The sequence below is a fragment of the Mustelus asterias genome, unplaced genomic scaffold (genome assembly GCF_964213995.1).
Source record: "Mustelus asterias unplaced genomic scaffold, sMusAst1.hap1.1 HAP1_SCAFFOLD_122, whole genome shotgun sequence".
Taxonomy (NCBI): Eukaryota; Metazoa; Chordata; class Chondrichthyes; order Carcharhiniformes; family Triakidae; genus Mustelus; species Mustelus asterias.
In genome coordinates this window covers 564,137-588,730 of record NW_027590160.1, presented here as the reverse complement: position 1 = coordinate 588,730, position 24,594 = coordinate 564,137, and the positions used below count along the sequence as shown (strand labels likewise).

The following is a 24,594-nucleotide window of genomic DNA, read 5'->3' as shown; positions in this document are numbered from 1 at the left end:
GCTCTCGGGATCTGATGATTCACCAGCGCATTCACACTGAGGAGAGACCGTTCAGCTGCTCTGTCTGCACAAAGAGATTTAGAATGTCATACAACCTGCGGAAACACCAGGCAGTTCACACCGGCGAGAGGTCATTCACCTGCTCCGGGTGTGGGAAGGGATACATTCAGTTATCCAGCCTGCTGAGACACAATGTCACTCACACGCAGGATAGATCCTTTAAATGTTCTGACTGTGGAAGTGGCTTCGAAAGCTCTGGAGAACTGGTGTCCCACCAGCGCATTCACACTGAGGAGAGACCGTTCAGCTGCTCTCACTGCTCCAAGAGATTTAAAACATCGTTCACGCTGCGGGTACACCAGCGAGTTCACACAGGGGAGAGGCCATTCACCTGCTGTGTGTGTGGGAATGCATTCACTCAGTTATCCCACCTACAGAGACACCAGCGAGTTCACAAGTGATGACAGGGGTTGGATTCTGCTGGTATTGCTGCTGTTGATCACATCCAGGACTGAACCATGTTCATTCGGACAGTTGGTGAAGTGGGAGGGTTGGAGGGTTTCTTTCTGCTGGACTGGCCAGTCTCACAACTTTGCCTCCAGTGGGCTGATGCTCTTTGAACCTGGGAGAGCACATTTCCACTGAAATGATCCACAAAACTAATGAAGGACATTTATTTTATCCTTGATCATAAATTTTTCCTACGACTACTGGTCGATCTAAAATAAATACAGAAAAAACTAGAAAATCAAAGCCAGTCTGGTAGCATCTCTGGAGAGAGAAACAGAGATAACCTTTTATGTCCAATGTAACTCGACTTCAGAACGAAAGCGAGGGAGAAATGTGATGGGTTTGATGCTGGTGAGAAAGAGGGGAGGGGCAGGTAGAACAAAAGGGAAAGTCAGGGATTGGTTAGAGGGTGGGTGAAATTAAATGACAAAAATATGCTGGAACAAAAGGCAAAGGGAGAGGTAATGGTTGTGGTAAAGAAACAAAGCATTGGTCCAGAGTAAGTGTTAATGGCAGAATAAAGGACAGCTCTGTCTGGAAGCAAAAAAACATGAAAACAAGATACAGACTGGCACTCAGCAAAAAAACCCATCAAAATGGAGGAGAGAGTTCAGGGTGTGAAGTTGTTGAACTCAATGTTGAGTCCAGAAGGCTGTAAAGTGCCTCATCGGAAGATGAGGGGCTGTTTGTCCAGCTTGTGTTGGGCTTCTCCGGAACATTGCAGCAGGCCGAGGACAGAAATGTGAGTGTGAGAGCAAGGTGGTGAATTCTAATAGCAAGCGGAAGGTCAGGGTCATGCTTGTGGACTGAGCGGAGGTGTTCCACAAAGAGGGCAGGGAACAGGCTACAGATGAATTAAAGAGAAACCATTTGTGTCCAGAACATTGTGAACATCCTTTACTCTGGTTGTCTTTGATCCTCAAGTCATTTTCTGTTTGTTTTAACCATGTTCTGTTTCATTAATAAACTTTTATCAGTAAAAATATTTGATTTTTCTGGATTTTTCCTGCTGAGATTGATGCACTTTAGGGAAAGTGGGTGAGAGGGGTTGGCAGGCTCTTTAACAGAAAGTGAGTCCCTCTAAGGTAATTGGCAAAGGAGCCAGAGGGGGAGATGAGATTTTGTGTTATTTTTTGACACAGTGAGTTGTTCTGATCTGCCTGAAAGCAGATTCAATAGAATCTTTCCAAAGGGTAAAGACTTGAAAGGGAAGAATTTGCAGGGCTGTGGGGAAAGAACAGAGCAGTTGGATGAATCAGAGTCCTTTCAAAGAGATAGCAGGGGCATGATGGGCTGAATGGTCTCCTCCTGCAGCCTGTCAATCTCAGCCTCCTGCTTTTGTGCAGGTTAAAAGGGACAGATTTCAGTGCAGCCTCTTCCCTGTATATGTATTTAAAGAGACGGGTTTCTCTTTAGCTCTGAATGATCGATATAACAATTGTTTGGGGGCCCATTTCCCACTCAGTCCTCCAGCACCTTCCTGTCTTTCTATTAGTGCGATCCCCATGGCAGTTTCCCAACTGGGGCGCAGGCCCCATTATTCTCAGCTAAATTCAGCCCTCAGCTCCGTCGCCTGGCTGTCATTGACACCAGCAATAGAGAGACAGAAAGGTACCCCAGGCTCAAATGGGAAATCGAAACTTGTGGCTTTAAATGAACTGTTAGAATTTCTGTGACAATCAATAATTTAAAAAAATGAATTTAAACCCAGTGAATAAATTAAAGAATCACCTGACAAAACTTCAAGTTTTTTGACATTTATTCCAACAAACTGGAAGCAACAATGAGTAAACACCGTTCTTTGTAGGGAACTTAACCCTTAAACTGTAAAATTGAACTTTGCCCTTTTACTCTTAACACAATCAAATATCCCACTCAACAATTATATTTTACTCTGTCTCCAAAAGTTTCCAAAAACCAGTCCAAAGCGATTCTTCACTCCCCGAGTGTTTATTTCCTTTTCCAGTCTGGCAACCTTTAATCCCAGAACTGTCCTTCACAGTGACGGTTCTCCTGGACATTTTCCCACTAACACAAGCAAGGCGAATCTTCCAGCCTTGTTTCACAATTCTCAGGAATTTGTGACCAACATTTGACATCGGAGCAGAAGTCGGCCATTTGGCCGTTTGAGTCTGCTCCAGCATTTATTTAGATCATGGCTGATCTTTTTGTGTTGAGTTCCACATTCTCGTTCTACACCCGATACTTTTGATGTCCTTATCCAAAATAATTGGTATGAAGGCAAAATTCTGCTGTTGCTGGAATCTGAAACAGACACAGGAAATGCTGGACAATCTCAGCAAGTCTGACAGCATCTGTAAAGAGAGAATAGAGACAACATTTTGAGTCAGGATGACCCTTTATCAGAGCTGAAAACAAAGAAAATCAGACATAATTTATCCTGTGAGGGTCAAGAATTGGGAAGCAATCTATTAAACCTCCTCTGAACCACTTTCAATGCATTTGTATCATTTCTTAAATAGGAGACAAAGCTGCACCCAGTGTTCAAGATGCAGTCTCAGCAATGCCCTGTATAACTGAAGCAGAACATCTTTACTTCTATGTTCAATTTCTTTCGTAATAATGTAAGAACTTTGATTTATGTGAATGAAGATTTATGAGGGTTCTCTTGTTTACAATAACCTCCCTAATCGTAAATCACACCAGGTTCCAGTGACTTAACCATGTGGCAAGAAAGAAAGCTTTAAATGGTGAAATCAGAAAGTTTGTTAACCATTAAAAATGTAACAAGTTAGAAAGATAAAAAGCAAAGTGTCGATTAACAGTTAATAGAGAAAGTTTAACTTTAACAATTGAACAGACTTCTCTCCATCCCTCAGACCAGGACATGACGTGACGGCTCCGAAAACGTGGATAACTTGTAAAACCAACAGCTCTCCACACCTCTCTGTAAACATATCTCCCTCCACCTCTCTCTACCAAGTTGGCTTCTCAAGACCACTTTTTTATACTTTAAAAATGCTGAAAGCCCATCTTAGCCAATTCCCATAAATCTTCAATTATGAACTAAAATAGACACGAGTTTTCGGGTGATTTAAAAACAAATGAACTGTCTGCTGAAAGGGTTAACTTTTCTACAGAACCTAAAGAGTGAGCAGCAAAAACTTGGCACACAATTACATCACTTTAACAACCATAGAAAATCACAGCTCAGAAACAGGCCTTTTGGCCCTTCTTGTCTGTGCCGAACCATTTTTTGCCTAGTCCCACTGACCTGCACTTGGACCATATCCCTCCACACCCCTCTCATCCATGAGCCCGTCCAAGTTTTTCTTGAATGTTAAAAGTTAAATGTTAAATTTACCACTTTATCCGGCAGCTCATTCCACACTGCCACCACTCTCTGCGGGAAGAAGCCCCCCGCTAATATTCCCTTTAAACTTTTCTTTCACCCTTAACCCATGCCCTCTGGTTTTTTTCTCCCCTCGCCTCAGCGGAAAAAGCCTGCTTGCATTCACTCTATCTATACCCGTCAAAATCTTATACACCTCTATCAAATCTCCCCTCAATCTTCTACGCTCCAGGGAATAAAGTCCCAACCCATTCAATCTCTTTCTGTAACTCAGCTTCTCAAGTCCCGGCAACATCCTTGTGAACCTTCTCTGCACTCTTTCAGTCCTTCCTGTAACTAGGTGACCAAAACTGTACACAATACTCCAAATTCGGCCGCACCAATGCCTTGTATAACCTTACCATAACACTCCAACTTTTATACTCGATACTCCGATTTATAAAGGCCAATGTACCAAAGGCACTCTTTACGACCCTATCCACCCTTGACGTCACTTTTAGGGAATTCTGTACCTGTATTCCCAGATCCCTCTGTTCAACTGCACTCTTCAGAGTCCTACCATTTACCCTGTACGTTCTACTTTGGTTTGTCCTTCCAATGTGCAATATCTCACACTTGTCTGCGTTAAATTCCATTTGCCATTTTTCAGCCCATTTTTCTAGTTGGTCCAAATCCCTCTGCAAGCTTTGAAAACCTTCCTCACTGTCCACTACACCTCCAATCTTTGTATCATCAGCAAACTTGCTGATCCAATTTACCACATTATCATCCAGATCATTGATATAGATGACAAACAACAATGGACCCAACACCGATCCCTGCGGCACACCATTAGTCACAGGCCTCCACTCAGAGAAGCAATTCTTCCATTGAGCCGGCATCTCCACATCACGTTCTTCCATTGAGCCAGTGTCTAATCCAATTTACTACCTCCCCATGTATACCTAGCGACTGAACCTTCCTAACTAATCTCCCATGAGGGACCTTGTCAAAGGCCTTGCTGAAATCCAGGTAGACAACATCCACCGCCTTCCCTTCATCCACTTTCCTGGTAACCTCCTCGAAAAACTCTAATAGATTGGTCAAACATGACCTACCACGCACAAAGCCATGTTGACTCTCCCTAATAAGTCCCTGTCTATCCAAATATTTGTAGATCCTATCCCTTATCACACCTTCCAATAATTTGCCCACCGACATCAAACTTACTGGCCTATAATTTCCCGGATTTCTTTTGGAACCTTTTTTAAACAACGGAACAACATGAGCCACCCTCCAATCATCTGGCACCTCCCCCGTGAATACTGACATTTTAAATATGTCTGCCAGGGCCCCTGCAAGTTCAACACTAGCTTCCCTCAAGGTCCGTGGGAATACCCTGTCCGGTCCTGGGGATTTATCCACTCTGATTTGCCTCAAGACAGCAAGCACTTCCTCCCCTTTAATCTGTAAAGGTTCCATGACCTCCCTACCAGTTTGCCCTATTTCCGTAGACTCCATGCCCGTTTCCTCAGTAAATACGGATGCAAAAAAACCATTTAGTATCTCCCCCATCTCTTTTGGTTCCATACACAGTCTACCACTCTGGTCTTCAAGAGGACCAATTTTATCCCTATCCTTTTGCTCCTAACATACCTATAGAAGCTCTTTGGATTTCCTTCACTCTGTCTGCCAAAGCAACCTCATGTCTTCTTTTAGCCCTCCTGATTTCCCTCTTAAGTAGCTTCTTGCACTTTTTATACTCCTCGAGCATCTGATCTGTTCCTTGCTGCCTGTACATTTCATACAACTCTCTCTTCCTCTTAATCAGTGTTACAATCTCCCTCGAGAACCAAGGTTCCTTATTCCTATGTACTTTGCCTTTAATCCTGACAGGAACATACAAACTCTGCACTCTCAAAATTTCTCCTTTGAAGGCCTCCCACTTTCCATTTACATCCTTACCAGAGAACAGCCTGTGCCAATCCACACTTCCCAGATCCCTTCTCATTTCATCAAATTTGGCCTTTTTCCAGTTCAGAACTTCAACCCGAGGACCAGATCTATCCTTATCCACGATCAGGTTGAAACTAATGGCATTATGATCACTGGATCCAAAGTGTTCCCTCACACTCACATCCATCACCTGCCCTAACTCATTTCCCAATAGGAGATCCAATATCGCATCCTCTCTAGTTGGCACCTCTATATACTGATGCAGAAAATTCTCCTGAACACATTTTACAAACTCTTCCCCGTCTAAACCTTTAACAGTATGCGAGTTCCTTCTTACAAGTTTAAAAAACTTCCCTAACAACAAAACAAACTTGATGTTCAACTGCATACATTATTTTTTTTGTTATATTCATCAACCTAATTATTTTAAGTTGATCAGTTATTGTGAGGGATGATTAACTTCTGTTCTTTATAAACTGGTTCACTCATTTTGTTAATTCTACATGGGCTCGAGAATCAGAACCCAGACTTTATCATCCTTATCTTTTCTCCCTTTGCCACGACTCCCTCTGTTTTGCGGGAGGGTCGTGGGGATTCCAATCAGACCGAATCAAATTATCATAAAAGTAAAATACTGCGGATGCTGGAATCTGAAACGAAAACAGAAAATGCTGGAAGATCTCAACAGGTCTGGCAGCATCTTTGGAGAGAGAATAGAGTCAATGTTTTGAGTCTGGATGAGCTTCTTACAAAGTGTCACCCACAATCGAAACGTTGTTTCTATTCTCGAATCATTTTATCGATAAGCTTCTTGTTCTTAGTTTCCAAATGGCAGGTAAGAGACCTGTCCGGTCCCCACTCGAGCTCTGGTTTTTCACTGGCCATGCGTGGATAGGATTATAACTGTTAGAATCTACTCTCAGAGATCTGCTTTTCAGACCAGTGCTACTTGGAGAATACCATCACTTCAACAAATATCGGGTCACAAGTCCCTCACAGTTCTTATCACAAATTGACGATAGGTTAAGCAATGCCTCAGAACGCTTTTTAACTTCTTAACCAACTACCTACCACTGTTTGTTGATTGGTCGGACCCCTTTTTTACAGATTCAGGTCTCTCAGCCGCTGAACACCAGCCGGTCCTGGAATAAGTTTAATTTGAACTCATTCTGAGTCAATATTCTCACCAGGTCCTCTGTTGGGACCCTGCTAAGCAGCTTTAATGGTCCATGATTGCAGAAACTGAGAAGTTACAGGAATGTGGTCAAGATAGTCCAGTCCCATAATGTCTCACATTCAATCTGCAGTCCTTCGATTATAACAGAATATGTGGCTGTATGTAGCTTCCTCGGCCATGGTCAATCCAACTCTGCCTTCTTGAACTGCTACAATGCCTCAGGTGTCAGTACACCCACAATGCTGTTAGAGAGGGAGACTGTAGGTGGATACCAGATTGATATATTCCATTCAACCACACCCAAGATGAGTTATTCCAATTCCTTTATTGTCCAGGACAATATATCCACAATATCTTTAAAACAGAAATTAAACATTCCCATTTGATTTCAGGTAGTAACACGTTCTGTTACTTTGTTCTTTATTGTCAATGTCAGGCTGGGGTTGTTCCCCTTGGAGCAAATGAGGTTAGGGGAGATTTGATAGAGGCGACAAGATTCTGACAGGTTTAGATAAGGTGGACAAAGAAAAGCTGTTCCCATTAGCTGATGGGACAAGGATGAGGGGGAGACAGATTTAAGGTTTTGGATCAGAGATGCAGTTGAGGGGGGGGGGGGGGGGGGGGGGGGGGTGATGTGAGGAAGAATATTTTGATGCAGCGAATGGTAATGACCTGGAACTCGCTGCCTACGAGGGTGGAGGAAGTGGAGACAATAAACAATTACAAAGGAAATTGGATGGGCATTTGGGGGGGTTTCAAACAGAAATGCTGACTAAATATCTCTGAAGTTCCTAACACCCTGTCACTCTGTGATCCGTGTGAAATTTGAAACCAGGTATTCGCAACGAGACTCAAGGAGCATCAGCCCACTGGAGGCAAAGTTGTGAAACCGACCAGTCCAACAGAAAGAAACCCTCCGACCCTCCCCATTGACCAACTGTGAGAATGAACAAAATGCAGTCCTGGATGTAATTGAGAGCAGAAACAATAACAGCAGAATCCAACCTCTGGAATCACTCGTGAACTTGTTGGTGTCTCAGCAGGTGGGATGAAACTCTGAATCTCTTCCCACACACAGAGCAGGTGAATGGCCTCTCCCCAGTGTGAACTCGCTGGTGTGTGCAGAGGTTTGAGAGGTCAGTGAATCCCTTCCCACACTGAGAGCACATAAATGGTTTCTCCCCAGTGTGAACTCGCTCATGTGTCCGCAGACTGGATAACTGAGTGAACCCATTCCCACACTGAGAGCAGGTAAATGGTCTCTCCTCAGTGTGAACTCGCTGGTGTCTTCGCAGGCCTGATGAATTACTGAATCCCTTCCCACACTGAGAACAAGTGAATGGTCTCTCCCCAGTGTGAACTCGCTGGTGAGTCCGCAGGTTGGATGACTGAGTGAATCCCTGCCCACACTGAGAGCAGGTGAACGGCCTCTCCCCAGTGTGAACTCGCTGGTGTCTTTGCTGGCCGGATGAATCACTGAATCCCTCCCCACACTGAGAGCAGGTGAATGGCCTCTCCCCAGTGTGGCTGCGCCAATGCGCTTCGAGCTCAGATGGGTATCCGTATCTCTTCCCACAGTCCGCACATTTCCATGGTTTCTCCATGGTGCAGGTGTCCTTGCCTCTCTCTTGGGTGGACAATCAGTTGAAGCCTCGTCCACACACACAACACGGGTACAGTCTCTCCCTGCTGTGAATGATGTGATATTTATTGAGGCTGTGTAACTGGTTAAAGCTCTTTAGTCAGTGCACTGGAACACTCTCACTCCAGTGTGGCAGAGTGTTGGTGCTTTTCCAGTCACACTGATGTTTGAAATCTTTTCAAATCGACAGACCGGACAACCATTTCTCCTTCTGGATTCAAAGGCCGATGATATTCAGGTCCCGAGGAATATGACTCTGTCACGTCAAGACGTGACGTTTGAGATTTCAGCCTGTGATTCCTCTTTCAATATCCTGTAAAATAAGTTTACAGAAGTCATCAGTGTCAGTACAGGATAGAAATTGAGAACACGCAATTCTAGTTTCTATGGAACATTCTTTCCTCTCTCCAGACTCGGAACATTGGCTCTATTCTCTCTCTATCTGGGGGATAGCGTGGGAAATGATGCTGCGGTAGATCAGCCAATTCTCAATGAATGGTTGAGGCAGTTCGATGGGCTGAATGGCCAACTGCAGCTCCTGTTTCTTATGATTTGTGTGTGGTGGACAGGAAGCAGTGAGCACGGATCTGTCAATCAGCCTCAATCAGCACCTTCAGGAGAATTGAGAGGATGAATATTAGATACAGCAGAGTGAGAATGGAGGGAGAGTGTGTGGGATGGAGATTCACAGCTTTTGGGGAACGAGAGAGGAAAGAATGTCCATTAGAATCATAGAATTGCTGCATCTTATCAACCGTCCCTGAGCATTCACAATGAATCTCTCTTCTCAGGACACTCTTATCTCTGACTTGTCTGTGCTGCTGGCAGTCTCACAAAGCAGCTGCCTGTGTGCTGATACGGGAGGCCCTGCTCGGCAAGTTTAATGCTCCATGACTGTGTCTTTAATGACTGGATAGCTGCAGGAATGTGGTCAAGTCCGCTAAATCCAGGATGCTTCGTATAGTTCATAACTCTCCATTTTGTTAACATAGTACATATGGATATTAAATACATAGAAAGGCAAAATATTGCAGATGCTAGAATCTGAAACAAAAACAGAAAATGCTGGAAAATCTCAGCAGGTCAGATCATCTGTGGAGAGAGAATAGAGCCAACGTTTTGAGTCCGGATGACCTTCCGGCAGAGGTCTGACAAAGGGTCATCCAGACTCGAAACATTGGTCTATTCTCTCTCTGTAAATATATATAACACATCTGCCTCAGCCTTGGCCCACTCTAACACATACAATTGTGCAATGGTGACTGGCAGGTCAGACAACTGATCAGAATATAAAAAATGGCCAAGAATGAGGAAAAGAATGATAAGGGAGGAAAAATTAGAGTGTGAGAGAAAGCTAGCTCGAACTGTAAAGACCGACAGCAAGAGGAGGTATTTGAAGAAAAGTTAATAAATGGAGCACTAGTCATAGGGCACAGCACAGAACTAGACCCTTCAAGTCACTGATCAAGATCCCCTGTAATCTTTGGTAACCTTCTTCGCGATCAATGATACCTCCAAATTTAGTATCACCCACAAACATACTAATCATGCCTTGTACATTCACATATAAATCATTGATATAAATATTGAATAACAAGGGTCCCAACACCAACCCCTGAGACACACCACTCATCACAGGCCTTCAGTCCGAGGAACAACTTTCACCCATCACCCTCTGCTTCCTCCATTGAGCCAATTCCGAATCCAATTTGCTAGCTCTCCCTGGATCCCATGCGACCTAACTTTCCAGACTAGGCTGCCAAGCGGGACCCTGTCAAAGGCCTTGCTAAATTCCATACAATCAACATCTGTCCTAGCCTCATCCATCCTCTGGATTACCTCTTCGGAAAACTGTAAAAGATTTATTAGACATGACTTCCCGTGCACAAAGCGGTGCTGACTATCCCTAATCACACCGTCAGAATCCAAATGTTGGTAGATTCTGTCCTTCACAATCCCCTCCAGTAACTTACCCACCACTGATGTCAGACTACCGGCCTATAATTCCCAGGCTTCTCTTTGCTACGCTTCTTAAACAACAGAACAACATTAACATGTTCTATTCTTCCAGAACTTCACCAGTAGAAAGAGATGAAACAAATATCTCTGCAAGGGGCTCTGTAATTCCTTCCTGAGCCTCCCACAAGATCTGAAGATATACTTGATCAGACCCAGGGGATTTATCCACCTTAATGCACTTTAAGGCTGCAGATACCTCCTCCCTAGTAATATGCATGTGGTCCAAGACATCACAGCTTCTTTCTCTTATTTCTTCAGCATCCATCATGTTCTCCTCAGGAAACACCAAGGAGAAATATTCATTAAAAATCGCACCCATCTCCTGTGACTCCATCCTCAGATAGCCATGCTGATTTTTAAGGGGATCTATTCTCTCTCTCGCCACCATTTTACTCTTAATATCGCGATAGAACCTCTTGGGATTTTCATAGAATCCCTACAGTGCAGAAAGAGGCCATTTGGCCCATCGAATCTGCACCGACCACAATCCCACCCAGGCCCTACCCCCATATCCCGACATATTTACCCGCTAATCCCTCTAACCTACGCATCTCAGGACACTAAGGGGCAATTTTAGCATGGCCAATCAACCTAACCCACACATCTTTGGACTGTGTTAAAGTTAAATTTTCTTTAACTTTACCTGCCAGATCCATATCATACCCTCTTAAGTGTTCCCTTACACTTTTAAGAGTCATCGAGTGATTCACTTGTCCCCGATTGTCTAAACCCAATGTCTGCTTCCTTCTTTTACCTGACCAGAGCCTCAATGTCCCTTGTCAGCCAGGGATCCCTAAATTTACCATTCTTTCCCTTCATCCTGACAGGAATATACTGCCCCTGGACTCTTTATCGCACTTTTAAAACCTCCCATTTGCCAGTCATTCCTTTCCCTTCAAACAAACTCACCTAATCGACATCTGCTCGATCCTGCCTAATGCCCACAAAAGTGGCCCTGCTCCAGTTTAGGGCCTTGACCTGTGGACCTGTCCTATCTTTTTCCTGAACTATTTTGAAACTATTGGTGCTCCCAATAGTGCTCCCTGACTGACACTTCAGTCACTTGCTCCACCTCATTTCTTAACTGTCTAATAGAAAGTAAGTCCAGGATTTGCTAATGAAAAATAAGGAGCTGGGAGATGAATTGAACAAGTATTTTGCCTCGGTGTTCACAATAGAGGATACAGTTAAAACTCAGAAACAGCTGGAAATCAGAAAACAGAAGTGTGGGATGAACTCTGAAAAAGCACAATTCCCAGGGAAGTGGTCCTCAGCAAACTGTTGGAGCTGTGGGCTGATGAGTCCTCGGGTTCTGCTGGGCATCATTCTCGAGTCTTAACAGAGTGAGATAGTTGATGTGTTGTTCAATTTTCTAAAATTCCCCATCGGGAATTGGATAAAGGGAAACCGGTGGATGCGCTGTCCTTAGATTTCCAGAAGACATTTGATGAGTTGCCACATCAAAGGTTATTGCAGCAAATAAAAATTCATGCTGTGGGGATGACATATTGGCGTGGATAGAAGATTGGCTAACAGCAAACAGTGGGCAGAAATGGATCATTTTCTGGTTTAAGAGAGAGAGAGAGACCTGGGCCAACCTTTCCAGAGTCTGCACCCTCCCTGGATTCAATTCCTTTCCCTTCAGTTGCTGCAAGTCCCCAATTTCCCCCAGAATGAGAAAAGAAATGGAAAGGGGGAGAAAAGAAAGTGTTTTACTCACAGATATTAGCGACAGGAGGAAGTTTCAGTCAGTCTGAAGATCAATCTTCATTCACACAAAGCCTGCGCTCAGATTGGCCGGAAGACCAGAATCCTTCCGGTCCTCCAACTCTTCCCATTGGTCAACACCTCAGCATGAAGATCAGAGGGTGGGTTCTCCCCCGCACATGCGCAGCTTTCCCTCTCCCCCGCACATGCGCAGTCCCGGGCCAGGGGGAGGGGGAGCTCACCGAGCGGCTTCTCGTTCTGGCCGGAGCCGCCAGCCGGTTGCCTGGAAACCTTGACTCAAGGAGGTGTAAGGGGAGGGGAACAATGGATGGGGGCGGGGCTCCCGGGTCCGCGCGCCCGGGCCTGCGCACTGGAACCCGGAGACATCACCGCGGAGCAGAGTGACTCCTATTGGCTGATTCAGGCAGGGCTCCATTGTGACGTCACAATGCAGAAGTTGGCCAATGAGCTTCAGAGTGAATCTTCCTCCTCTGGACAACATCTGGGAGGAAATCAATGTTTCCCCCTTTCCATTTCTTTTCTCATTCTGGGGGAAATTGGGGACTTGCAGCAACTGAAGGGAATGAAGTGAATTCGGTCTGTATATTCCACACATTTTTACTCCAGTAATGTGGACATCTATCTGTCTGGCAGCCTGCATGGAAATTTTCAGCTCACTGCATCCAGGGCAGGAAGCAGTGAGCATGGATCTGTCAATCACACATGAGGACGGCCTCAACCGGGATCTTGGGTTCATGTCACACTATCTGTAATCCCCACGACATGCCTGGGCTTGCAAAATCTCACCAACTGTCCTGGCTGGAGACAATACACATCTCTTTAACCTGTGCTTAACCCTCTCTCCACTCACATTGTTTGTACCTTTAAGACTTGATTCCCTGTAAAGACTCGCATTCCAACCATTACCTTGTAAATTGAGTTTGTGTCTTTATATGCCCTGTTTGTGAACAGAACTGATGAAGGGGCAGCACTCCAAAAGCCTGTGGCTTATGCTACCAAATTAACCTGTTGGATTTTAACCTGGTGTTGTGAGACTTCTTACTATGCTTACCCCAGTCCAACGCCGGCATCTCCACACCCTGAGTGGAAACAGAGAGAAGTAGGAGAGGCCGGAGGTGAGGAGAGAGATTTTATGCATCGACAACTCAACAGGAACTTTGACAGAATTTCCAAACCCTGTGAACACCATCAGCTCCAAGTTCCTCTCCAACTCACACACCATCCTGACTTGTCTGACATCCAGTACTGAAAGAACAGAAATTTATTTCATATAAATACTGGGAAGACTGAACCCATTGTGTTCAGTCCCCACTACAGACTCCATTCCCTCGCCAACAACTTTATCTCTCCTCCTGGCAACTGTCTGAGGCTGGACCAGGCTGTTCATAACCAGGGTGAAATAGTTCATCCCAAGATGAGCTTCCAGCCACATGTCCACATCATCATCAAGACCACCTTCATTCATGGAAGCATTAATAGTAATTAATTAATAATGAATAATAAAATACAGCGTAGAAGGAGGCCATTCAGCCCATCGAGCCTGCACCGACAACAATCCCATCCAGGCCCTTTCCACATATTTACCTGTTAATTCCCCCTGATACCAGGTGGCAATTTATCATGGCCAATCCGTCTAACCGGCACATCTTTGGACTGTGGAAGGAAACCGGAACACCCGGAGGAAACCCACACAGACACGGGGAGAATGTAGAAACTCTGCACAGACAGCGACCCGAGGCTGGAATTGAACCCGGGTCCCTGGCGCTGTTAGGCAGCTGCACTAACCACTGTGCCACCGGGCCACATGTCAGTGCCATCGCCCGACTCCAGCCCAGTCTCAGCTCATCTGGAACTCTCACCCCTTCCATTGTGACGACACACCCTCACCCATTCCATTGTGACGTCACACTCTCACCCATTCCATTGTGATGTCAGGGCTTCCCTCTCCAATCACAATCCCTGCCGGCCTCAATGGCGGCAGTCAGCCCGGGTCTAACACTACAAGCTGCCGCTCCATTTGATACAAAGGGGGGGACCGGGAAGTTCATTTCCGGTGTTTGGGTTTGAACAACATGTTTACAAAGTCTCTCCACCCACCCGCCACATTTATCATTCCCCGCGCGCCGCCCTCTTACCTCGTATTGTTCTCGCTTCCAAATTAAAACCGTCCGTCCGTCGCCATTTCCCGCACTGCGCATGCTTCAGTTCCCGCCTCACATTCACTCCGATTGGTTGGAGGACCAGCCGCTCCCGCTCGGTCCTCCAGCTCCGCCCCCTCTTCCTATTGGTCCGGAGCTGCCGTCAATCAGTCCCTCGGTCATTGTGATGTGGAGCATGCGCAGTGTCATTGCTGGCCTTGGCGCTTGTTTGTCCCGGAGAAGCGGAGTCAGCGTTAGGCGGTGGCTGGGAGGATTTGGAAACACTTTGTGGATCCGCAAACCCTTCAGAATCATTGTCAGCTCCCTGGTTTGCAGCTGCGGGGCTTCTCCCTCCCTCCCGGGAACAGGCCCAGGTGGGTGGGGAGGATTCACAAACACCCGCTGGAGGCCCCAACACCCCCAGTAAAAAGCTGCAGCTCCCGGGTTTGCAGCTTTTTCCCGGGAGGGAGTTGGGGAAGTTTTGTGGAGACAATTCCCGGTTGGTTCAGTTAGTGGTTCCTGGAGCTCAGAAACCCTGAGTTAGCATCCAGAACCCCACACTGGGTGGTTGTTTTATTAAATACTTTTTATTTATTAATCATCTGTTAAAGAAAATATGAATTTGTTTTGAAAAATCATTTTATAACACTTGTGAAAATACCCATTAAAATAGCAATTCTCCCAATGTATTTCATAGAATCCCTACAGTGCTGAAGGAGGTGATTCGGCCCATCGAGTCTGCACTGGCAACAATCCCACCTAGGCCCTGTTCCCGTAACCCCACATATGTAACCTGCTAATCCCTCTAACCTACTCATCCCAGGACCCTAAGGGGCAATTTAGCATAGCCAATGCACCTAACTGGCATCTCTTTGGACAATGGGAGGAAACCGGAGCATCTGGAGAAAACCCACGCAGACATGGGGAGAACGGGCAGACTACACAAGGACAGTAACCCCAGTTGGGAATCGAACCCAGGTCCCTGGAGCTGTGAGGCAGCAGTGCTAACCACTGTGCCACCTCCATTGCTGATGAGAATTTTAATTTACTGACTTGGGAATTAATTCTCAGGAATAGTCATTCTGAAAATGACCATTAAAATGTGTTTTAATTTACCCCACAATGCCAGATTTCAGTTTGCATTTCAAAATTGAATTGAGAATGTCTGGGAGCAAATGGTAAAATGAGGTTTGAGACACCAGCTGCAATTATTTTCTGTGACTGATGATACCTTTGTGCCTGTGCAGGAGGTAATTCCCCTGCTGTTGTGGCACAAATAAAATGGAGCCTTTCCTCGGAACAGGCCCATGTTAATGGTCACCGTGGTGTTTCATTGGTGAACAGAGCACGTGTGCCCATTGTGGTAACAACAGAGTCAGTGGGGCTGCACGTCCCCTGACTTGGAAGGAAAATAATTGACTCCTTGATTGTACTCTCAATCTGTACATGGTCTGGAGGACTGAATCCAGCTGGAGGGAGAGGGAGCTGGGCTCAGAGTGGAGATGGGGCAATGAGTTTGATTTCAGCTCAGGGACAAGAGAGAGTGTGTGGGATGGGGATTACAGCTCAAGATAAATGAGATAGAGAAATGTTTCGTGGAAACTGAAATTGTCTGTTCTGAATTAGTTTTTTAAAACTCTTTTTGCAGGGAACTTGATGAGGAGGATTCACAGACAGGAAACTCAAACTAAACTTCAGATCAAAGTCTGACAGAGCCATTCTGGCCTGAATATGATTGCTTTTGACAGTGGAGGGAGAAATCATTCCCTGTTTTGTCAGTGGGAGAAAATTTCAAAATTCAATGTGACAGCAAAAGAACGGAGACACACACGCACCCAAGTGAGAGTGCTCCAGTGAACTGACTGTGGATGGAGCTTTAACCAGTTACACAGCCTGAAAAACATCACACCATTCACAGTGGGGAGAAACCATACACATGGTCTGTATGTGGGTGAGGCTTCAACTAATCATCCAACCTGGAGAGACAGAAGGGCAACAGCACCGTGGACAAACCGTGGAAATGTGAGGATTGTGGTAAAGGATTCAATTATCCATACTTGCTAGAAAACCATAGACACAGTCACACTGGAGAGAGGCCATTCATCTGTTCTGTGTGTGGGAAAGGATTCACTACCTCATCCCACCTGCTGTTACACCAGCGAACTCACACTGAGGAGAGGCCGTTCAGCTGCTCCACCTGTGGAAAGGGGTTCTCATGTTCACCCAACCTCAGTGCACATCAGCGAGTTCACACTGGGGAGAGATCGTTCACCTGCTCCTTGTGTGGGAAGGATTTTGCTGGGCCATCCGGTCTTTGGTCACACCAGCGAATTCACACAGGAGAGAAGCTATTCACCTGTTCTGTGTGTGGTAAGAGATTCACTCTGTCATCTAACCTGCTGTCACACCAGCGAGTTCACACAGAGGAGAGACCGTTCAGCTGCACTTCCTGTGGAAAGAGGTTCAGGTCTTCATCCAACCTCAGTGCACACAAGCGAGTTCACACTGGGGAAAGGCCGTTCACCTCTTCCACATGTGGGAGGGAATTCACCAATTCATCCGGCCTCCTGTCACATCAGCGAATTCACACTGAGGAGAAGCCATTTATTTGCACATACTGTGGAAAGAGTTTCAGGCAGTTATCAATCCTCACTGCACATCAACGCACTCACACTGGGGAGAGACCATTCACTTGCTCCATGTGTGGGAAGGGATTCACTCAGTCTGGCAGCCTGCATTTACATGAGCTCACCCACACTGGGGAGAGGCCATTCACCTGCTTTGTGTGTGGGAAGGGATACACTCGGTCATCCCACTTGCTGACACATCTGCAAGTTCACAATTGTCAGCAGGAGTTGGATTTTGCTATTACTGCAGCTGTTAATCACATCCAGGATTGATAGTCTGACAATATTTGGTTTGTTTCTGCTGACATTAACAATCCCTACAACTGGCTGAAGTTTAATATTCTGAGATGTCACTGATTTTCAGGGCTGCTGTGTCCCTTTTTAAAAGCAACATCTGTGATTTTTTTTAATTCAGGAACTCTCAACAGGAAGTTGTTTATAATAAGTTTATGAACTTTTCCTGCAATCTTAAATTGATGTTTGGTGCAAGCTGTACAATTCAGTGTCTGGAAGGTTCCACTGATTAAGATTTCCAATTAGAAAATGCTGACAATTCTTACTGACTTGCACATTATTCACAGTGACACTTCCCCAATCACATTTAATTATCAAGGGACATAAAACAATGCACAGATACTTGTTCAGATACCTGAACTTGAATATTGCTGAAAAGAGAGACCTGTTGCTGAATCTCTTCATCATGCACTCATCAGGACAAACAGAAGAATGCCAAATTTCAAATGATCACAATTAGTGGACTCTCATTGACATGAAGCATCACCATGGAGAAATCAATAGAAGACTGTAGGTTTCTCAAGCTTCTGGGAAATTCAAAAAAGGTGCAAGGCTTGAAAATTCTCCTTTTGTTTGCAGGGAAAGGATCACTGCGTATAAATGTAAGTTGCTTCTCGCAACTACAACTGAGCCGTATTATGAACTCGACTGATTATCTTCAATTGATTATGAGTGTAGCTATTGGCACACTCAGGATTGTTCAGCAAGTGCTGCCCAATCTGTAATCACAGCAAACATTGTATTTTTGGTTTTGTGAGTGTGGGCTGCTGAAAAAAATCACTACCTATTCTGACAAATCAAACAACATGCTGTTTTATTCTATCAGCCACTCACTGGGATGTACAGCCTAGTTCCTGGCACTGCACTGGCAAAGATATTCATAGTAAGAAGTTGAACAACACCAGGTTAAAATCCAACAGGTTTATTTGGTAGCAAAAGCCACGAGCTTTCGGAATGCTGTTCCTTCATCAGGCTCCCACCCACCTGACGAAGGAACAGCGTTCCGAAAGCTAGTGGCTTTTGCTACCAAATTAACCTGTTGGACTTTAACCTGGTGTTGTTGGACTTCTTACTGTGTTTACCCCAGTCCAACGCCGGCATCTCCACATCAAAGATATTCATACCCAACCTTGCTCATTTGTGTGGGAGGCTGAATGCCTTTTTGGTGCTGGCAGCAAATTAGTGGAAAGTATCACTCGTGTAACCACGACATAGCCGCAGAATGAAACAGATTAGTGTTCCCTCTGTATTGTGCAGCCTTGTGATTGTGCTAAAGGCCATCACTTTCAGATCTGAAAAGTTGTAAATCTACAGCGGGTGTTTGGAAGCCATAGCTCCCTCCCCACCCCAACTTCCGGCTCCATTTCTCCTGCAGCCCGACCGACTCACCCGCTAAATAATGTGCCATATCCCGCACTCGCAAGACTCCGAGCTCAACTCCGCGCACGCTCCAAATATAACACTGCGCCTGCGCAATAGGCTCCTGTGGAATGAATAGGACACTTTCACACCCGCAGGGGCACCTGGGAATTAACGGCGTCATTGTCAAAGACGATAATAGAAAATTATCTTGTGCAATTAAGATCAATTAATTTTTAAAAATGCATTCCTCGGAATTTGTGCGCTGACATTCTCTACTTCTAAAATTGATTTATACCAGTGCTCTCCTGTGGGAATACCCCGAGTTTTTAAAGGTTTTCCCACTGGTTTCCCTCTCTGCTCCCCTGAAGGTACTTACACTGGTTGGGTAAATCCCACAGAGACTGGTTTCTTTCACTTTCTTTCTCCTGATGCTGAATATTCTGTTTTATAGAATGATACATCACAGATGGAAACCATTTGGCTCATCCTGCCCAGTCGGGCTGTCTTTAAGATCTATCCAAATAATCCCACAGCCCTGCTGGCAGAGTGAGAACAATATCTATATACTGCAGCAATGCAGGAGGTGAATGGAAAATGTTTTCCAGTTGCATACCTCTCAGACACACTCACCCCGAGAAAGATAAATTGGCTTGTGTACTAAGAACAAAGAAAATTACAGCACAGGAACAGGCCCTTCAAGCCTGCACCGACCATGCTGCCCGATTTAACAAAAACCCTCTATCCTTCTGGGGACCATATCCCTCTATTCCCATCTCATTCATGTACTTGTCAAGACGCCCCTGAAAAGTCACTACCGTATCTGCTTCCACTACCTCCCCCGACAATGAGTTCCAGGCACCCACCACTCTCTGTGTAAAAAATCTGCCTCGTGCATCTCTTATAAACTTTACCCCTCGCACCTTAAACCTATTCCCCCTAGTAATTGACTCTTCCACTCTGGGAAAAATTTTCTGACTATCCACTCTGTCCATGCCTCTCATAATCTTGTAGACTTCTATCAGGTCTCCCCTCAACCTCCGTCACTCCAGTGAGAACAAACCAAGTTTTTCCAACCTCTCCTCATAGCTAATGCCCTCCATACCAGGCAACATCCTGGTCAATCTTTTCTGTACCCTCTGCAAAGCCTCCACATCCTTCTGGAAGTGTGGCGACCAGAATTGAACACTATATTCCAAGTGCGGCCCAACTAAGGTTCTATAACGCTGCAACATGACTTGCCAATTTTTAAAATCAATACCCCGGCCGATGATGTCAAGCATGTCGTATGTCTTCTTGACGACCTTCTCCACCTGCATTGCCACTTTCAGTGACCTGTGTACCTGTACACCCAGATCCCTTTGCCTATCAATACTCCTATGGGTTCTGCCATTTACTGTATATTTCCTATCTGTATTAGACCTTCCAAAATGTATTACCTCACATTTGTCCGGATTAAACTCCATCTGCCATCTCTCCGCCCAAGTCTCCAACTGATCTATATCCTGCTGTATCCTTTGATGGTCCTCATCGCTATCCGCAAATTCACCAACCTTTGTGTCTTCCGCAAACTAAGCAGATATTAACTTGAATATTCCTACGTTCGAAGGAATAAACCCTAGCCTGTCCAGCCTCTCATGATCACTCAGACCCATTAGTCCCGGCAACATCCTCATAAATCTTCTTTGCACTCTTTCCAGTTTATCAATGTCTTTCCTATAACAGGGTTACAAAAACTGTACACAATACTGCTGTTTGTAATATTTATTAATGATCTGGATGAGGGTATAGTTGGGTGGATTAGCAAATTTGCTGATGACACCAAAGTCGGTGGTGTGGTAGACAGTGAGGAAGGGTGTCGTAGTTTGCAGGAAGACTTAGACAGGTTGCAAAGTTGGGCCGAGAGGTGGCGGATGGAGTTTAATGCGGAGAAGTGTGAGGTAATTCACTTTGGTAGGAATAACAGATGTGTTGAGTATAGGGCTAACGGGAGGACTTTGAATAGTGTGGAGGAGCAGAGGGATCTAGGTGTATGTGTGCATAGATCCCTGAAAGTTGGGAATCAAGTAGATAAGGTTGTTAAGAAGGCATATGGTGTCTTGGCGTTTATTGGTAGGGGGATTGAATTTAGGAGTCGTAGCGTTATGTTGCAACTGTACACAACTCTGGTGCGGCCGCACTTGGAGTACTGTGTGCAGTTCTGGTCCCCACATTACAGGAAGGATGTGGAGGCTTTGGAGAGGGTGCAGAGGAGGTTTACCAGGATGTTGCCTGGTATGGAGGGGAGATCCTATGAGGAGAGGCTGAGGGATTTGGGATTGTTTTCGCTGGAAAGGCGGCGGCTAAGAGGGGATCTTATTGAAACATATAAGATGATTAGAGGTTTAGATAGGGTGGATAGTGATAGCCTTTTTCCTCTGATGGAGAAATCCAGCACGAGGGGGCATGGCTTTAAATTGAGGGGGGGTAGTTATAGAACCGATGTCAGGGGTAGGTTCTTTACCCAGAGGGTGGTGAGGGATTGGAATGCCCTGCCAGCATCAGTAGTAAATGCGCCTAGTTTGGGGGCGTTTAAGAGATCCGTAGATAGGTTCATGGACGAAAAGAAATTGGTTTAGGTTGGAGGGTCACAGTTTTTTTTTAACTGGTCGGTGCAACATCGTGGGCCGAAGGGCCTGTTCTGCGCTGTAATGTTCTATGTTCTATGTTCTATGTACTCCAAGTGCAGCCTCACCAACGACTCATACAACTATAACATAATGTCCCAACTCCTATACTCAGTGCCCTGACTGATGAAGGCCAGTGTGCTAAATGCCTTCTTCACCACTCTGTCTACCTGTGACATCACTTTCAACGAACGATATACTTGTACTCCTGGGTTCCTCTGTTCCTCAACACTCCCCAGGGCCTTACCATTCACTGTATAAGTCCTACCCTGGTTTGACTTTCCAAAATGCAACACTCACACTTAAGACCATAAGACATAGGAGCAGAATTAGGCCACTCGGCCCATCGAGTCTGCTCCGCCATTCAATCATGGCTGATATTTTTCTCATCCCCATTCTCCTGCCTTTTTCCCATCACCCCTGATCTCCTTATTAATCAAGAACCTATCTATCTCTGTCTTACAGACAGTCAATGACCTGGTCTTCACAGCCTCCTGCGGCAAAGAGTTCCACAAATTCACCACTCTCTGGCTGAAGAAATTCATCCTTATCTCAGTTTTAAAGGATCGTACCTTTAGCCTGAGGTTGTGCCTCTGTACTCTGTATTATCTGTACTGAAATCCATTTGCCAATCATCGGCCCACTTCCTTAACCGATCAACTGATGAAGATCCCCCTGTAATTTTTGATAACCTTTTTCACTATCAGTGATACCTCCTAATTTAGTATCGTCTGCAAACTTGCTAACCATGCTTTTTATGAATTTTTAAACAGCCATCCATTTCTCTGTTTCACCTCTGCCCTCCCTGATCAGCTCTCTGCCATTGTCTACCTTCCTCTACCTCTAATAATGGGTGTATTTTAACTATTATTTCCGCAAGCTTTGTCTTGATGAGGTTTTTCCCACTTCACAACTCTATTCACTGCTGATTTACCAGCTTAGTCTTACAATGTTCAGGAATTGTTTCTCTTCCACTGGAGATCATTTCCCTTCCACTTCTGAGCTTATATTGACCAACAAAATCTGATACATTTTTATTCCCTGTAATTCATTCTGCCCACCCTGAAACGTTAATCTTCTTTCTGTCTAAAAGGATGGTCTCTTTCCAAATGTTCACAATTAAAGGGCAGGAGATGGCTGACATTTAAGGGGACAGTAAATTAATATAGAACAGAGATATGTCTAGTGTTATTATATGGTACCCAGATGAGATATATTATTTATGTTTCTGTAATATATATTTATTATTATTTCTTGCATTGTAATATAATGCTGCAGCGATGTTATACATTTCCAGTCATAAAGTCATTACAGCACAGAAGGAATCCATTCGGTAACTCGAGTCCATGCTGACTCTCTGTATAACATTCCAGTCCCATTCCCACTCTATATCCCATTCTCCTGAAAGTTTATTTCCTTCAAGTGCCCATCCACTTTCATTTTTAAATAGAATCCATAGATATGGATGGAGATTTACAACTTTTTGGGAATGAAATAGGAAAGAATGTTCCATAGAAACTAGAATTGTCTGCTCTGAATTTCTATCCTATACTGACTGTGATGACTTTTGCAAACTCATTTCACAGGATTTTGAACAAGGAATCACAGGCAAAAATCTCAATCGTCACATCTGGACAGAGTCATATTCCTTGGGATCTGAATATCTTGCAATATGGAACTGTAGCTACGTTATATATTTCCAGACATCTCTTCCCTCAGAGGGTTGTTAGTCTTTTGGATTTCTCTTCCACAGGGACCAGTGGAGGCTGAGGATCATTGAATATATTCCAGTTAGACAGATCTTTGACTGACAAGGGTGTCAAGGGTTATGGGGAACAGACAAGAAGATGGAGCAAAAGCTAAGATGTGGGGGGATTTCTTCACTCAAGGATGTGGTAAAGCTTTGGAATTCTCAACCCCTGAGGACAGTGAAGCCTCAGTCATCAACTATTTTCAAGAGAGCGATTGATTGGTTGCTAGATATTGAAGATATCAAGGGATATGGGTTTAGTGTGGGGAGAATGATGCTGAGGTAGATGAATGAATTATCTCATTGAATAGTTTAAAAGGCTCGATGGGCCAAATGGCCGACTGCAGCTCCTATTTGTTATGGTCTCTGTGTCCAGGACAGGAAGCAGTGAGCATGGATCTGTCAATCAGCCTCAATCAGCACCTTCAGGAGAATTGGGAGGGTGAATATTAGATACAGCAGAGTGAGAATGGAGGGAGAGTGTGTGGAATGGAGATTCACAGCTTTTTTGGACTGAAATAGGAAAGAATGTTCCATAGAAACTAGAATTGTCTGTTCTGAATTTCTATCCTGTACTGACACTGATGACTTTTGTAAACTTGTTTTACAGGATATTGAAAGAGGAATCACAGGCCGAAATCTCAAACGTCACGTCAGATCTGACAGTCATATTCCATGGGAGCTGAATATCATCGGCCTTTGAATCTAGAAGGAGAAAAGGTTGTCCAGTCTGTTGATTTGAAAAGATTTCAAGTGTCAGTGTGACTGGAAAAGCACCGACACACGGCCACACTCGAGTGAGAGTGTTCCAGTGCACTGACTAAAGAGCTTTAACCAGTTACACAGCCTGAATAACTATCACATCATTCACAGCAGGGAGAGACTGTACCCGTGTTGTGTGTGTGGACAAGGCTTCAACTGATTGTCCACCCAAGAGAGAGGCAAGGACACCTGCACCATGGAGAAACCATGGAAATGTGGGGACTGTGGGAAGAGATACAGAGCCCCATCACAGCTGGAAGCTCATCGGCGCAGCCACACTGGGGAGAGGCCGTTCACCTGCTCTCAGTGTGGGGAGGGATTCACTCAGTTATCCCACCTGCGGTCACACCAGCGAGTTCACACTGGAGAGAGACCGTTCACGTGTTCTCAGTGTGGGAAGGGATTCACTCGGTCATCCCATCTGCAGTCACACCACCGAGTTCACACTGGGGAGAGGCTGTTCATGTGCTCTCAGTGTGGGAAGGGATTCTGTGATTCATCCAGCCTGCAGACACACCAGCGAGTTCACACTGGGGAGAGGCCGTTCACCTGCTCTCAGTGTGGGAAGGGATTCACTCAGTCATCGAGCCTGCTGAGCCACCAGCGAGTTCACACTGGGGAGAGGCCGTTCACCTGCTCTCAATGTGAGAAGAGATTCACTCGATTATCCAGCC

At 45.1% G+C, this 24,594-nt stretch overlaps 2 protein-coding genes across 2 annotated transcripts in view; both read right to left on the bottom strand.

Annotated features, from left to right (window-relative positions):
* Nucleotides 1–7,948: 7,948 nt before the first annotated feature.
* The window catches only part of LOC144484666 (uncharacterized), an 81,394-nt gene continuing 64,748 nt past the window's right edge, over nucleotides 7,949–24,594 (bottom strand). The window contains exon 3 of the mRNA XM_078203130.1: nucleotides 7,949–8,383. Coding sequence (XP_078059256.1) covers nucleotides 7,949–8,383 — 435 coding nt within the window. The remainder of the gene's footprint in view (nucleotides 8,384–24,594) is intronic.
* The window catches only part of LOC144484636 (uncharacterized), a 28,267-nt gene continuing 21,676 nt past the window's right edge, over nucleotides 18,004–24,594 (bottom strand). The window contains exon 2 of the mRNA XM_078203097.1: nucleotides 18,004–18,102. Coding sequence (XP_078059223.1) covers nucleotides 18,004–18,102 — 99 coding nt within the window. The remainder of the gene's footprint in view (nucleotides 18,103–24,594) is intronic.